Genomic DNA, 15,698 nt, shown 5'->3' with positions numbered 1-15,698 from the left:
CTTGCAACGTCTACGGTCTGCTGGACTTTGATCTTCTCAGTCTCCCGATACGCTCCCTGATATTCGCAACATGACCGCGCGTTGTATTTGTAACTCGCCAATCCCGACGCTTGTTTCTTCTCGTAAATTTCCTTCATATCTGCCCTTTGTTGTCCGTCTATCTGCCACCGAAACCAGGAGGTCCGCCACGACCAGGGAAACCTGGGGGTCCACCGAATCCTGGGGGTCCACCAAAGCCAGGAGGTCCACCGGCGGGAGGGAACCCAGCTGTCAAGAGTTAGCAGACATTACTCAAATATATCTGGAGAGACGTACGTGGTCCACCAGGTGGTCCGCCACGGCCTGGGAAGCCAGGTGGCCCTCCAAAGCCTCCAGGTGCGCCAGGGAAACCACCTCCAAATCCAGGACCAGGAGCTCCAACGCCAGGAGCTGGTCCAGTAAGGCCAACAGGGAGACCACGTCCAGCAGGCCGAGCGACACCAGGTCCAGCAGCCAATGCCGCAGTAGTCGAAGGTCCAGCGTTTGCTCCGAGACGCGCAGCGGGGTCCGCAGGCGGTGGTCCATCAACTGACAGTGAAATAACATGAGCACCACGAATAATGGTGAGTCCAATGGCGCGTCGTTCTTCGGTTTCGGTGACTTGCTGGGTTGCGCCCGGTGCGGCTTTGCCCTTTCTCCGTGTGCGGCGGAATTCTTCTGTGTCGGCGAGTACAAGATTCATGTGCTATAAACAGCGCGTTAGTTTACTCTTTCCAAAGAGAGAATGCGACACTGACCTTGTCGAATGCGAGCATCTGCCCGACCATTTGCCTACCATCTTGAAGAGTTACCTTCATGCGGTAGTTGATCTAGTCATGTAAGTTGGGTGCGATTGTGAGCGGAAATCTGGAGCGCTTACTAGATTTTGCTATATCATCGAGCGTCAGTCAGTTTCTATGCGCATCTTTCTCTCAGGTCAAGGCCTCGAGCTGCTAGGCAGATTTACTTACCATCTTTCCTTGACGGTTTGCAGCGCCCGACATGATGTATTTTGCGCGTCCGGAGACGACTTGGAAGCTCGAAAAAGAGGTATATGGGGTTATTGAGGTGCGATCCCCGTGTAGTTGGCGATCGGCGGGGCGTCTGGAGCTGTTGGTGTTCGCAAGACAAAGTTCATGTTCGGAGCTCTGACATGCTGGCACGTGACCGGCCTAGTCTCGCTTAATTCGCGCCCTCCACAGGCCAAATGGATTTCGTGATCGCGAATTCCACTCCAGCGACTTCGACAGCCACCCACGCCTACTAACCTCTGCAGTCAATCACAATGGTACGCAGCAAATATCGACGATAATTTGCATCGCGCATGCTAACAGCAATGGCAGTCCGACTCCAAGGCCTCCAACCCCATGCGGGAGCTCCGCATCCAGAAGCTCGTCCTCAACATCTCCGTTGGCGAGTCTGGTGATCGTCTCACTCGTGCCGCCAAGGTGCTCGAGCAGCTGTCTGGTCAAACTCCCGTCTACTCCAAGGCCCGCTACACTGTCCGTACTTTCGGTATCCGAAGGAACGAAAAGATTGCCGTCCACGTTACCGTCCGTGGCCCCAAGGCCGAGGAGATCCTCGAGCGTGGTCTCAAGGTCAAGGAGTACGAGCTCCGCAAGCGCAACTTCTCAGAGTCCGGCAACTTCGGTTTCGGTATCAGCGAGCACATCGACTTGGGTATCAAGTACGACCCTAGCATCGGGTATGTGGAACATGGAAAGTGAAGGCAGGAGAGGCAATGGCTGACTGGAGCAGTATCTACGGTATGGACTTCTACGTCTGCATGACCCGCCCCGGTGAGCGCGTCGCCAAGCGCAGGAGGTGCAAGAGCAAGATCGGCCCATCCCACCGCGTCAACCAGGCCGAGACCATCAAGTGGTACAAGAACCGATTCGAGGGCATTGTCCGATAAACGTATCGACGGAGCGATGAAGAGGGGAACGAAGTGAAGATTCTGCACGATAACCAGCATTTTCGGTCTCGGGGGTTCGGTCCAACGGAGTCCTGGAATGTATCTTACAAAAAGAGCAAGCATTGAACTTGCGGCCTATCAATGGAGCTTGGCCCTTGTCTCTTATGAGCGGGTCTACGACCACATATACAATGGAGGCTTCACTAGGGTGAATGTTCCGCATAACCATTGTGTGGTCATCTTTTGCTCGTTGTTTTCCGCTCGTGACGTGTGTTGTTGGTCTTGAAGTAACTACTAACCTTCAGGTTTTCGCCAGGAACCTTACCAATTGCTTTCGCATGCGCATATGGATCACCATGGGCTAGTTTAGTCGGTATGCGACTTGTATTGTGACACTTCCGGAGATTATCAAACCGGAACGGGTGCTCTTTCCAATTTGACGTCACAAAATCTTCTAACCATGAGCAAGCACGGTTCAGTACAGCTCTTCTTACTTAAGCTAACCTACACCAAGTCAACTAACAACTATTTACCCGTAATGCAACAACTATAGCGAAAAGGATATTGGGACTGCGACTTGACTATGAAGTATGATTGGCACATTTAATGACTACTATGGTGTTCCAACTGGTGATGAAACTAGAAATGATTTTCGAAATCTAAGAATCTGTCTGTAACCCTATTCACCACTCTTCTCGTCTTGCTTGACATCTACAGCGCGACTCAATGTAGCAATCTTCTTACACAACACCTTAATTGTCGAAGTCCCCATAACATCCAACATGGGCACATCCGCCTTGACCTCCCTCGCAAGGAACGTCCTGAACTCTATAGCCACTAGCGAATCAATACCGTTTGCGCTTATCGACTTGTCCTCATCGATATCTGCCGCTGCTACCGACAGCAAACTCGCCAGTTTGCCCTTCACCGCCGCTGTAATGATGTCAGCTGCTTCATCCAATGTCTTTGTCTGAGCAAGCAAGGCCTCGACAGGAATCTCGGTGCTCTCAGACGACGCCGCGCCAGTCAATGTCTCACTATTCAGATGAGCAAACAGTGGGAAACTCATGAACGACGGCGTCGGCATTCCCTTGTGCCGGTATTTGTCTCTGTTAGCCAAACCTGTAACGATTTGTGCAGGGGGATTCTGGCGTGGATCGATGCTGTATTCGAGAATCGCGTGTAGTTCTTCTTCACGGATCTGCTCGAGCTCCACGCTTACGCCTTTGTTGATGGCCACACGCGAGGAGTTTTCGGCGACGTAGCCGACGGAGAGGATTGCACCGACGTCGATGGTGGAGGCTGTGAGACCTTGCGAGCGGCGGTACGCTGCGAGGGCATCTTGGTAGGTGTTTCCTGCGGCATAGTTGGCCTGGCCTCGGTTCCCGAGGATACCGGTTGCGGAGGAGAGGAGGACGAAGTGGTCGAGGTCTTTGGGGAGGTGCTCGTGGAGGTTCCAGGAGCCGAGTACTTTGGGGTTTATGGCGGACATGTAGTTTTCGTAGGTCATGTTTTCGAAGATGGAGTCCTGGAGGTGGGGGTTAGTTGAGTTCTTTTCTACTGTAGTGGTAGGTCGGTGATAGACTTACTGAGAGTTGCATAGCTCCCTGAATGACGCCCTTGATGGGTGGCAAAGATGACTCGCATTCCTTCAGGACCCTCTCAAGATCGGCTGAATCAGTGACGTCGCATTTTTCAATGCGGACCTGACATTTTTGCTCGACCAGCTGCTTTTCCATCTCGGCAACGGCTGGAGTGATCTTGCCACTGCGCGATAGGAACAATAGGTTGCGAGCACCCCTGTTCACCATCCATCTTGCAATACTTCGTCCCAATCCTCCCAGTCCACCGCTCAGGACGTATGTTGCGTCTGGCTTGAAGTAGAATGGGGTTTGCTGCTCCGGCACGATCGGGACAATATCGTCATCGTGTGGGACGAACACCATCTTACCAGTTCCACGACCAGACTGTAGAGTCTGAAAGCCTTCAACCAGCTTCGAAAGTGGGGAAACGGTTGTTGGTTTTGCGGTTTTGACAACGCCCTCGCTCCAAAGGCGAACTGTGTCGTCAGTGAGCTGCTTGACTAGTTGTGGCCGACACTTCATCATTGTAACCAAGTCGACGCAAGTCATGGAAGTGCCTCGCAGAAGAGGTCTAAGCTCGATCCTGGAATTGGCTTGAATGTCCTTCTTTCCGATCTCAATGAAGCGACCGAAGGGTGCGAGAAGTTCCCAGGAGCATCTCAAAGCCTGAGAAAATTTGTCAGCCAAAAGGATCAATGAGTATTTGCGATATTTGGTGCACGTACATCTCCAGCAAGTGAATTGAGAACCACATCGACTCCATACCCGCCAGTCACTCGCAGGATGCCCTTTGCGAAACTCAAGTCTCGACTCGAGAAAATGTGATCTTCCGGGATACCGTAGTTTTGCACGAGCACCTAAGCTCAAGTCAGTAAGCAATTCCCTCTGTATAGATAAATCATTACTCACATCTCTCTTCTCAGGCGTCGAACAAGTAGCAAAGATCTCTGCCCCAACACTCTTCGCATAGTTAATCGACGCCTGTCCTACACCTCCCGCCGCAGCATGAATCAGCACCTTCTCCCCCTTTGCCAACCTCGCCACATCTCTCAGTGCATACAACACAGTAACATACACAGCCGGTAGTCCAGCCGCATCACTGAAGCTTAGCGAATCAGGAATCTTTGTCACGACCGACTGGTCCACCCGCCCAAATGTGTGGAAACAACCGACATGATCCAATCCAGTGATGTACGTGACGCGATCTCCAACCGCGACGTCAGTGACTTGCGAACCGACACGAGAAATGACACCAGCGGCTTCACACCCGATGCTGTAAGCCATATGCTCACCCATTGCGATCATCAGATCGCGGAAGTTGAGGCCCATGGCTTTGATTTCGATCTCGACGTGTGTGGGGTCTAGGGGTGTGGTGTAGACGGGGTCGGTAACCCATTGGAGGCGATCTAGCTGTCCGGGTGAGGCAGAGGATAGTTTGACTGGTCTTCCAGCGTCTTTCCAGGCTGTGGGAACGGGCTGGGGAGTGCTGAATTGGGAGGCAAGGAAGCGGTTTCCCGTGGTGCTTGAGTGGAGGCGGCTGGTGAAGAAGGATCCGGCTTTGAAGATGTATTCGCCCTGCTTTTCTTCTTTGGGGAGAGGGTTAGTGAATTGGAGGGTAGTGAGCTTGCTTATACATTCGATAAGGTTGGGTGTGTTGGGCTTGGGGTTTGTGATGGATAGGGTGACGAGGTTTGCGTCGTCGAGGTCTCGTTCCCATCGTATGGTGCGGATAAGACCGAGGGCCATGCTGTTTTCGGGGGTTTCTAGCATGTCACCTGTGACCCAGAGAACGGCGTGGCATTCTGTAAGTACCTTTCGGACGCCTTCGTACTCTTCTGAAGTCAGGGTGGAGAGAACAGGGCTGTTCAGTTCCAGGAGTGAGACGCATAGAGTCTGGCTCAAATCTTGGTCTTTCAGCTCGCGGATTGAGGCGATGGAGATGCTTCCACTCTGAAGTGTTTTCTCCAATTCCTGCTGCAGCCCTGAGATCAAATCCTTGTCCAATGATTCGGGTACAATGATAACAGCTCTGCCCTTTTGCACTTCCAACGCCGCATTCTGCTCAACAGCACGTGACACAAGAATACTCTGCGTATGCGACACATCAATCTGGGCATCTTTCAACTCCAACTCAACCCCATCAAAGCCAGCTCCACTCAAGATCGTTGCCCACTGGTCCTTTGACGCGAACGGACTCCACTTCCTCGTTTCCTCTTTCGAGAGCCACCAACCACTCAGCTGCCCAAACGCCAGTGCTGACCAGAAGTAGTCCTGCCTCATACCCTCTTGGATCAAAATTCGTCCACCAGGCTTAAGCAACTTCCTCAAATTTGACAGCGTAGAATGCAAATCCTCAGTCGCATGAATAACATTCTGCGCAACGACAACGTCGTAAGTTCCGGCCTGAAATCCCTGGCTCTCAACATCCTTCTCAGCATGTAGCACCTTGTACTCAAAGATGGAATTCCACGCCTTGAATTTCTCGCGCGCCTTATCGAAGAAGGCAGACGAGATATCCGTATAGGTGTATTGCAGCACGCTAGATTGCAACAGCTGGCCGTCTTCAGATACCGGGGCAAGGTTCCTGATCACAGCTTCGGTGGACGATCCGGTTCCAGCGCCGACTTCGAGAACGCGTAGGTTGGTCCGGTTTTCACCGAGGATGTGCAGGTATTTGGATAGGAGCTCAGGGAGATCGCCAAGGCGCACGAGGTCGGCGTAGACTTGGTCGAGGATGTCGTCCTGACCGAACATGAGTTGGAGGGGATCGGTTTCGCCGCGGAGAACGGAAACTATGTTTGAACCCATGCGGTAGGCTAGACGGCCTTCGGCTTTGTAGGCTTGAATTTGGGTATAGATGTTGGTTTTGGCGGCGTCGTTGTGACGAATGGCTTCGAAGTCGGAGCGTGGGACTGATGAGATTTTGTCTTCTTTCGTCCAGTGTTCGAGTTGCTCTAGCCAGTTGAAGTAATTTTGAAGATGACCTTGGAGAGCCTTGGGGGCTTTTCGATACTCGTCCAGTGCGTCGTGGACGAGGCAGAGAGTGGCTAGTTGCAACCGGTGTACCCATTCGGCTGTCAGACTGTCGGATCCCACGGGGCGTTCCTCTGGAACCAAGTCTGCTTGAGAGATTGTCTCGAGATAAACGGGCCACTTGACCTCGTGGCACAATTCTCTGCTAGTTGCTGCTCGCTGATCGGCAGAGTCGAGTGGTGTGGCGCGAATACCGGTGACTGAGATTCTTGCATCTCCAGTTTCCTCGTCCCACACAAGTACGTCGTTGTCATACTTCTCGAAAGCAACTCGCTCAGTTCGACCATGTACTTTGTACTTGTGGCCAGGCAGCGGGTTCAGGTCTGCTGATAGCCAGACATCCTTGATGAATGTTGGAACTGCCGGGTTCTCCAGACTTGTGGCACCGAAGAGATCCATGATAGCGGCAAGGGCGAAGTGTATCATGCTGTCAAACGTAGCAGGATGTATCAGATGTGGCGATGCGTGCTGCCTGGGCATTGACGCTGCGATATCCGGCACTGTCACTCGCCCAATGACTGCTCCGCCTTGATCACCAGTGCCCCTAGCGTCTGACCCATTGCGGAACAATGGGCCAAATTGAAGTCCTACTGTGGCCATATTCTCGTACGCACGGAACATGTCAAACGATGCCTGACATTTGTGCTCGGCATCTTGTAATTCTCGGCGTCTTCTGGCTGACTCCTCTCGAGCTTCTAGCCCATCGTCAACTGGACCAGTGATTGTAGCATATTCCACAGCAATGTATCCTGTACAATGCTCGATCCAGTCATCGCCAGCAGGATTGTAAGACGAGATTTGGAATCGGCGCCATGTGTTTGAGACTGTTATGCTGGATTCGTCCACCCGGTTCATTGAGAGCATTACTTCCAGCCCGTCTTTACTATCCGGAACAATCATTGCACGTTTGATAGATATGTCTCTTAGGCGGAAGGAAGTGATTTCGAGACCTTCATCAGCGATCTGCTGGATTGCTTCGATAGCCATGATGAGGTAACCCACACCCGGATAGACATGGGAGTTTGTAACAATGTGATCACGCAGCCAGGGCTGTTCGTTCAGTCGAAGTACGTTTCTCCACTGAGGGCGCTCTTTGTTCCAATCTGGTACTGGTGCGCCGAAGAGGTCATGGCGAGGCGCTTTGCGGAGCCGGTAGTTGCGACTCAGACGGCTTTCGTACCAGAGGAGTTGAGAGTGGTTGAACGTGTAGCCAGGTATGTCAGTTAGTAGGGCATTTGGCTCAGACTGAGTGCATTCGTTAACTTTTTGAAGGCTGATTGGATATCCGCGAGACCAGATGTGTCCCAGTGCAGTTAACAGCGTCTCAGGCCCGGGTTTAGATCGATTCAAAACGGGGAACGAGGTTATACTTGACCCGCTGGGCTGAGTAGCGAGGATATCTTTGATAGCGCTTTGGAGAGCGCCGTGAGGACCGAGTTCCAGCACAACATCCGCAAAATGGTTGCCTCCCTGAGCATCAACTCGGAGTGAAACCTGGCCTTTTTGTGCGGATCGGAAACATGTCGCTGTCAAACCATCCGAAAATCGAACTGGGGAAACCAAGTTTTTGACCCAGTGTTCTGCATCTAGAAGTTCTTCGGTAACGAAAGCTCCGGTCACTGTTGAGACCATTTCCACGGTATTCGGTGAGATGGATGTATCCGGTGAAATACCGTCCAGAAGTGCGGCATACTCTTTCGCAACATGGTCCATGTGCGGCGAGTGGTACGCTTTTTGGATAGTCAACTTTCTCACAAAGATTTCCTTCTCTTGTAGCAAGTCGTGCAGTTTTGAGACCAGATGCTCATCCCCGGAGATAGTGCAGTTTCTCGGACTGTTGCTGCAGGCGACCACCAGAACCCCTTGCTTAGCCAAAGCGTCCACATATGGCCGGGCATCATGTTCGGACAAACCGACAGCCAGCATCGTGCCCTTTTGTTCGCTTTGTTTCGCAGATACTACTCCTCGGTAGTATGCCACACGCCATGCAGACTCACGAGTCAGCTTTCCGGAAACGTAGGCTGCAGCTATCTCTCCGGAACTGTGTCCTACAGCTCTTGATGGCTTCACGTCCCATGACCTTAGCAGATCTACTAATGCCACCTGGACGGCTGTACACGCGGGCTGTGATAACCAAGGCTCATTGACATTGCTTTGTTCTTTTGTGTGGGACAGTTCGTCGAGAAGAGACCAGGTTGCGCCCAAAGATGTAAAGAACTGACTTGCTTGTGTTATGCTCTCACGGAATACGGGATACACGAAGAGTTCTCGGCTCATCTCTGCATATTGAGCTCCTTGACCCGTGAAGACGTAGGCGATAGATATGGGTCCGCGGGCTCGGATAGCTTTTGTATGAACGTTTGGAAGGGCCTCAACCATATCAGAAGCATCTCCAGCAAGAAGAAAACTGCGCCAGCTGAACTGAGAACGCCGATTCAAAGTATTAGAATAGTCGTTTAAGAAGGATGGAGGGTATGTAGAACGGGACTTGAAGAAGGCGAGCTGTGTTTCGGCATTCCGTGACACGCCTGCTTCATCAAAGGCGGAGAGTCCAATGAGTTGAGGAGGCTTTGGAATATGTTCAGCCGACACCCAACTTCTCAGATTATGGGCTTTGTCAACACCATTACCAGCGTGAGCATGGCCGTTGGTTTTCGATGGTGTGTGGGTCCCATTCTGTTGTGGAGCACTCTCGTCTCCATTCAAGTGTGGGGTTTCGCTGAGCTGCTCAGAAGGGGCTATAAGAGCTTCCGCAGCCCGGCTCAGAGAATCAATCTTCTCTATGGAAGGTGCTGTAATGGCTGTGCGGTGATTTCCAGTCAACTCACGATCTTTCAGATAGTGGTAAGCATCATCCAGGATAGCATGTGCATTCGTTCCTCCTACGCCGAAAGAATTAATTGACACTCGGCGGAGACCTGACGTAGGCCATGGAACAGCCTTATCGGCAATAGAAAGATTCCATTTCTCGAAGGGAATCTTGGGGTTTGCCTTTTCAAAATTGGCTTGTGGCGGAATGACACCATTTTCTAGTGCCAGTACACTTTTGATGATTCTATACATGAAATAGTTAGCTATGTTCTTTGTGCTAAGTGTGATTTCCGGGGAGGTCATTTGGAGGACGACATACCCTGCAACACCAGCGGCACCTTCCAAGTGGCCTACACTCGCTTTTACTGAACCTAGATAAAGCGGTTTATCTTTTCGTCTCGACTTGAATGCCTGTGCAATTCCGCGGGCTTCAATCGCGTCTCCTTGTTTCGTGCCAGTACCATGTGCTTCTACTAATGTGGTATCGTCAAAGTTTAGTCCGGCAGATGCGTATGTGGTTCTTATCAATCTTTCCTGTGCATCGCTACTTGGAAGAGTCAGGCCTGGAGTACGGCCGTCTTGGTTGATACCTGTACCACGAACGACTGCACGGATAGTATCACCGTTACGAAGGGCATCGCTAAGACGCTTTACAATTACTGTGCCTGCTCCTTCTCCACGAGCAAAGCCGTTAGCGCGGTGATCGAAACTAAAACACCGACCATCGGGACTGAGGAAGCCTTGATGCGACATGCCGTTAACGTCGCCTTCAAGAAGATATGATGGTTAGCGATTGTGAAACAAAGTTATCGTAGCTGCGACTGACCAGGATAATTGAGGATTGTTACTCCAGTAATGATAGACATATCGCTCTCCCCTGTTCGTAGACTCTGGCTACCAAGATGTAAAGCAGCCATGGAGCTCGAGCACGCTGTATCGATAGTTACACTTGGTCCTTTTAGGTCGAAGAACCACGAGACACGATTGCTGTGCATCGAGTTGGTAAGGCCAGTGACGCGATGTCTCAGCGTTGTCTCTGGATCGCTGTTCAGGATGGCTAGGTGGTCGTGGTTGAAGCCAGAGACGTAAACTGAAGTATTGGATCCTGCGACTTGCTCCAATGTGAAACCGCTGTTTTCAAGAGCAAGGTACACATTCTCCAGTACCACGCGTTGTTGAGGGTCAAGTGACATGGCTTCGCCTTTTGTGATTCCAAAGAATGAAGAGTCGAAGTATGCTGGATCTTCGGCAAGAAAGTGACCGCCTGGGAAATGCAAAATACTTTGGTCAGCTACCAGTGTCCATAGATCTACGTATTGTGCGTATCGTACCTGCGACAGCATGTGTACCGCCATGTTCAGGATCAGGATGGTAATGTCCTGGGCCCATCCGGTCTTCGGGAATTGGTGTATGGGCACATCTCTTCGCCAGTAAAAACTGCCATAGTTTTTCTGTGTTATAGGCTTCTTGCGGGAAGCGGGTTGCAAGACCAACAATGGCTAAAGGTTCTGCTGCTGAAGCAGGCTCAACAAATGACACCGGCATTTTTGGATTGATGTTTTGACGTGAAGAAAATTTGGACCTGATGCTTTGGCATGTTGCTTATAAAAAGAGCTTGCACGCTAAAATTTCCAAAACAGTCCATTCTCCTAACTTTGATGGATACTTGATTTTCATCGTATCCGCTGTTACCACCAATTACCATATTACCCGATCTAATACAGTCCAATCGAAGATCACCTCCGAATATCTACATCCTTGAAGCCTATACAATGACTCGATGTAAGCTCTTCAGTACAGCCGAGACATGTAGGGGAATGGGTCCGGTGATGGTAGCCGTCCAGGATGTGTCTCATTTCGTATTCTAAACTCCGTTTTGCTGGTATGACAGCGGTAGGGAGGTAAACTGGAGCCTTAGCGGGCGAATTGATTGGATAAAGGGGCATTTCAAGATTTAGTCAAGAGCACGCAGAGTATAGCGCATTTTAGCATAGTATCACTGTCATGCTCAATGGTGAAAAGCATGACTGAATTTGGAAAGTTGTGTCCGGAAGAAAAAATGGGGTCATTGGATTCGATAGTTCTCTGTTTGGTGGAATACATATGAACTACATGGGCGATATCGGAGACGTTCTCAATTTTCGCCTATGTGAATGATTTCTAAGATCGTCAGGTTTTTAATCCTACAAAATTTATTCGGAACAGCTCAAAGGAGATGTAACAGGCCCCTGCGTGCATACACGCTACTGCAAATCTTACCCCAGGCCGCTGCACTCCACCTCAAACTTCGGCGGTATGTAGCGGTCCGATTTCAAAAACCGAATTCCCGCATGATCACACCACAGCTGGTCAGTTCTGTGCCAGGTATCCATTGGCACGTTCTACACACATTCCTAGCTGATAACGCTAAATGACCTGTCCTCCGCATCCTGTTCAAGGGCCTGTTCGGTTCAGCGCAGTTGTTGATTAGCTAGACCTTTACACCCGTAGTTAGATTTCGATACCGCCCTTTCACTGCGTGACTATACTAGCTACACCTAGACCCTTACGTGGCTATGGAATAGGGCTCCAACTAAACAGTCCGTCCGTTCTCTATCCTATTCCAGATAGGCCTAGCCGCAACGCTAGCCAGCACTCCCCTGTCGAAGCTCTAAACCCAGAATGGGATCAAAACGGAACCCGAAAACCAAAAACCAAAAACCGAACAAGCATCAATTCTTCCGTATTGTGGGGAAGAAACGGGCCGGCTACTGTGTCCACCGTGGGACCTGCATCTCTGAGATGAGAGCATGATCTGAGAGTAAAGGGACGAAAATGGGTCTCTAGAGGAATTTTTGGGAGCGGTAAAATCAGTCTATAGAGCATCTTCCTAACGTCTTACATAGTCCACGCAACTATATTGGCACTATGGTCCTCAAAACCCAGTGGCAATACCCAAAGGATCTGCTTGGATTGCTTTCTCTCATCATAGGACTGATCGTGGCAACGATCCTTTTTACCTATTCCATCTCCTACATTTACAGCTTCCAAAGATCCGGGCACGAAGGATCTGAGCCGCCTTTACTGCCCTATTGGATCCCGTACTTTCAACATCTGCCTGCATTCCTTCTAGACCCGGCAAGCCTCTATGAACGTGGTAGAGAGTACTTCTCAGGGAAACCCTTCACTCTCTTACTAGCCGGGACCAAGTTTTATGTCTTTTACTCCCCCGAATCTGTCAGCCATGTCTTCAGTCGGTCTCGATTGTTCACTTTCGAGCCCGTCATGGCAAGCATGATGGAAAATGCTGTTGATCTTCCACCTCCAGATCGACCCAAATTCGTTTCATCGACAGCGGAAGGAAAAGATAGCAAATTCCTGGCCGAAAACCACAACATTTGGACACGCAATCTTTCGGGGAAACGCCTCCATGACATCATGGAAATCTATATGTCGGTGCTCCCTACTGTTTTGGAGTCGAACATCGATCTTTCGAGTGACAAGTGGCAAAAAAAGAGCTTGTACCCATTTCTTAGGAAAATCATCTTCGAGACCAGTGTACAGACTTTTTTTGGTCCTCGTTTGATACACTTCTGGCCCACTATGTGGGACGACTGGAGAAGATTCGATGATGCTACGTACATTGGTGTACGATCGAACTTAATATTCAACTTACAGCCCAAGACCCATAAAGCACGCGAAAGGATGTTCCGAGCATTTGAGCGCTGGCTAGATGCTGCTGGAAATGATGAGTGGAAAGACACGGATAACGTGTGGTGTGAGAAATGGGGTCTCCGTATGAATTGGGAGAGGGATGTACTTGGCAGGCAATGTGGCTTTACGAAAAGAGGAAGGGCATGCTTGCAGGCAAGCTTTCTTTTTGTGTGAGTATACGGACGTTGTTTGCAAGCTGGAGAAACTGCTAATAGATTGCAACAGAATCGTAACCAACGCTGCCCCAATGGCTACTTGGTTTGCATACTGTGCTGCATGCAACCCGTCTCGTCTAGCCGAGTACCGTGACGCCGCCACACCTTTCATGCTTTCTCCCTCGACCCTCTCAGGCTCAGCTTCAACGCCTCACTTTGATCTTCCAGCTCTCATCAAAAACCCGTTTGTTCAGTCCCTCTGGCTGGAAGCATTGCGCCTAGGAACTATATCTGCAGCCGCACGAGTTGTAACCCGGGAAACCACCCTGGAAGGTTATCTTCTTCGAGCAGGGTCGGTCATCTTGATGCCAGTGCATTTAATGCATTCTGGTGTAGAATTCCCAGAGGCAAAGAAATTCCAACCAGATCGATGGCTAGACGTAGACGAAGAGAAATTGAAACGTCAGAATATGGTGATGCGCCCTTTTGGAGGGGGCACAAGTTTATGTTCAGGCAGATATGTGGCGGAGATGGAGATTGTTGGCGTTGCGAGTGTGCTGCTGGAGATGCTCGACCTGAAATTTGAAGAAATACTTTCAGAGAATCAGTGGGAGTTCAATCCCAGAAGTATCGGTGTCATGGCGCCAAAGAAGGACGTTCTAGTCTGGATAAGGCGAAGAGAGAAGATGTAGACGTCCTCATTCCTGAACCTTTTAACTTTATTACTTTGTTCAATATCATAGTAGACTGATTAGATTGCCATATTTTCTTTCTCACAAATTTGAGAACAGAAAAAAGTTTTTGAGTACTTTTATGCTATAGCAGCTTTGAAACATAAGTTTACAACATTGATGTTCCGCATCGTTATCGAAGTTAAAAAAGTGGAGTCTATGTAGTATCCGTAAGACGCGCCTTGCCGGCAAGCCTAGCTGAACCGCTGACCGGGTACAACATGTGCCGGAAGCAGCTGGATAACATCTGCAGGGTCAACCGATTGCCCAGCCCTACCCTTGCTTCTTTTCGTAGAATGAACTTGACGATCTACCCACGTGACGTGCACGAGGTATTTATTTCGTGTTGCCGCGGTGACCCTCCCACATAAGGAGCCTCGCAATCTCCAGAAAAATATCAAATTATTATCTGGGTGCTATTCCTCCAATCGCGATTCGTCGCTTGGTTCAAATATGCAATTCACTGCGGCAATATTTTGCATACTTCTCGCCGTCTTAGGCTTCAAATCTTTACACCTCTTCGCGACATCCAATGGATTGTTAGGGCACCTGGAGCGCATAATCACGAACAAGTCTACCCCGGCGGGAAAACCTCTACGTAATTGGACCACTGGCGGCCGTTTCCCACGGATCGATCTTCAACTCAATGCGGTTGCTACGTTCCTTCTACTCTCCTGTGAAGATTACTCAGAGCCAGATGTGAATCTTGTAGGCTTTTGGTTTGATCTATCATGGGGTCCTTCGTGGGTTCTGATTGTATTGGAGAGCTTCAGGGAGTACAGTCGAAGCCGACTGATGTCTTGGTAAGAAGGAAGAGTGCGCACCCGACCCTTAATACGCTGTGCTAACCATTGCTATTTGTGAAAACAGGATTGCAATCCCAGGGCTCTTCATATTCAATCAGTCACACGCTGTGTTTACTTCCCTTTATCTGGCAATCAGATTGCTTGTTGCAGTTCCGGCGACCACTGAAGAAAGCCTGATGGTTGATAACATCCATCTCCATGCGATTCCCTGGAGTTTCTTATTAGGATATCTTCTGCCAATATCTCTCATGGCGCTGCCTGGAATATCCATTTATAATCTTAACACACAGCACATGCTCACCTCATTTTATCAGCAGTGGCATCTTTACATCAGTCTGGTCCATGTTCTACTGGTGACATTGTGGACCTATACAGGATCGATGGGCAGACTGGAAGACGAAAACTCCAAGGCCTCATTGTCCGCGGTCAGGCCGGTTTACGCTTTAGCCTTCTCTATGGCGGTCATCTCAGTTTGGGTTCCCATCCTTGTCTCCTTCGTCATCCGTGCACTACATCGAATCCGCAAAGCACATCCATCTAGCCAAAAGAATCTTCACATTTCCAGTATATTCATCCCACCCTCTCCATGGAGTAATATGAAATGTAAAAATGCATTTGAGGGAGGAAAATGGCTTCTCCAATGGGACGGCATAGTAGGAGGACTCAGTACCGCAGTTTGGGCAATCGCTTTATATGCTGAAGCTCGCAGTGCGGTCGAGCCACAGGAGGGATTAGGGTCATTTTGCACGAGGCTTATATGGTATATGGTCTTAGGCGGGCCAATTGGTGTTGCGACAGGAGCTTTGTGGGAAAGAGACACGCTCTTGCTGCAGTGAATCTAAATTTGCGATGGGTTGAAACACAGCAAACGATTTCAATATAGCTGAGATAGCTCACACTCCAATATATCTCACTATCCATCAATTTTGGTGATATCGATGTCATCTATTGGT

The 15,698-nt window shown here is 50.0% G+C and overlaps 5 protein-coding genes across 5 annotated transcripts; 3 read left to right on the top strand and 2 right to left on the bottom strand.

Moving 5' to 3' along the window:
• Positions 1-550: 550 nt before the first annotated feature.
• COCMIDRAFT_47760 (uncharacterized protein) lies at positions 551-848 on the bottom strand (the record flags this gene model as incomplete). Its single annotated transcript, XM_007690016.1, has 2 exons — positions 551-724; positions 777-848. Coding segments are annotated over 2 exons (246 nt in total), but the record flags the coding sequence as incomplete, so codon positions are not given.
• A 377-nt stretch (positions 849-1,225) lies between these two features.
• COCMIDRAFT_5484 (uncharacterized protein) lies at positions 1,226-1,933 on the top strand (the record flags this gene model as incomplete). Its single annotated transcript, XM_007689979.1, has 4 exons — positions 1,226-1,234; positions 1,295-1,306; positions 1,362-1,723; positions 1,777-1,933. 4 exons carry the CDS (start codon positions 1,226-1,228, stop codon positions 1,931-1,933), a joined length of 540 nt encoding a protein of 179 aa, XP_007688169.1.
• Positions 1,934-2,612: 679 nt separating this feature from the next.
• On the bottom strand, positions 2,613-10,905 carry COCMIDRAFT_95886 (uncharacterized protein; the record flags this gene model as incomplete). Its single annotated transcript, XM_007690015.1, has 5 exons — positions 2,613-3,461; positions 3,523-9,604; positions 9,680-10,127; positions 10,187-10,624; positions 10,692-10,905. The coding sequence occupies 5 exons, from the start codon at positions 10,903-10,905 to the stop codon at positions 2,613-2,615; spliced, it is 8,031 nt and encodes a 2,676-aa protein (XP_007688205.1).
• A 1,362-nt stretch (positions 10,906-12,267) lies between these two features.
• On the top strand, positions 12,268-13,900 carry COCMIDRAFT_95995 (uncharacterized protein; the record flags this gene model as incomplete). Its single annotated transcript, XM_007690014.1, has 2 exons — positions 12,268-13,223; positions 13,279-13,900. 2 exons carry the CDS (start codon positions 12,268-12,270, stop codon positions 13,898-13,900), a joined length of 1,578 nt encoding a protein of 525 aa, XP_007688204.1.
• Positions 13,901-14,392: 492 nt separating this feature from the next.
• COCMIDRAFT_36953 (uncharacterized protein) lies at positions 14,393-15,581 on the top strand (the record flags this gene model as incomplete). The annotated part of the gene is made up of 2 exons (XM_007689995.1): positions 14,393-14,742; positions 14,810-15,581. The coding sequence occupies 2 exons, from the start codon at positions 14,393-14,395 to the stop codon at positions 15,579-15,581; spliced, it is 1,122 nt and encodes a 373-aa protein (XP_007688185.1).
• Positions 15,582-15,698: the final 117 nt, after the last annotated feature.

Source organism: Bipolaris oryzae (assembly GCF_000523455.1).
Source record: "Bipolaris oryzae ATCC 44560 unplaced genomic scaffold scaffold_69, whole genome shotgun sequence".
In the NCBI taxonomy this organism is placed as follows: Eukaryota; Fungi; Ascomycota; class Dothideomycetes; order Pleosporales; family Pleosporaceae; genus Bipolaris; species Bipolaris oryzae.
This window is presented reverse-complemented; position numbering and strand designations above follow the sequence as displayed.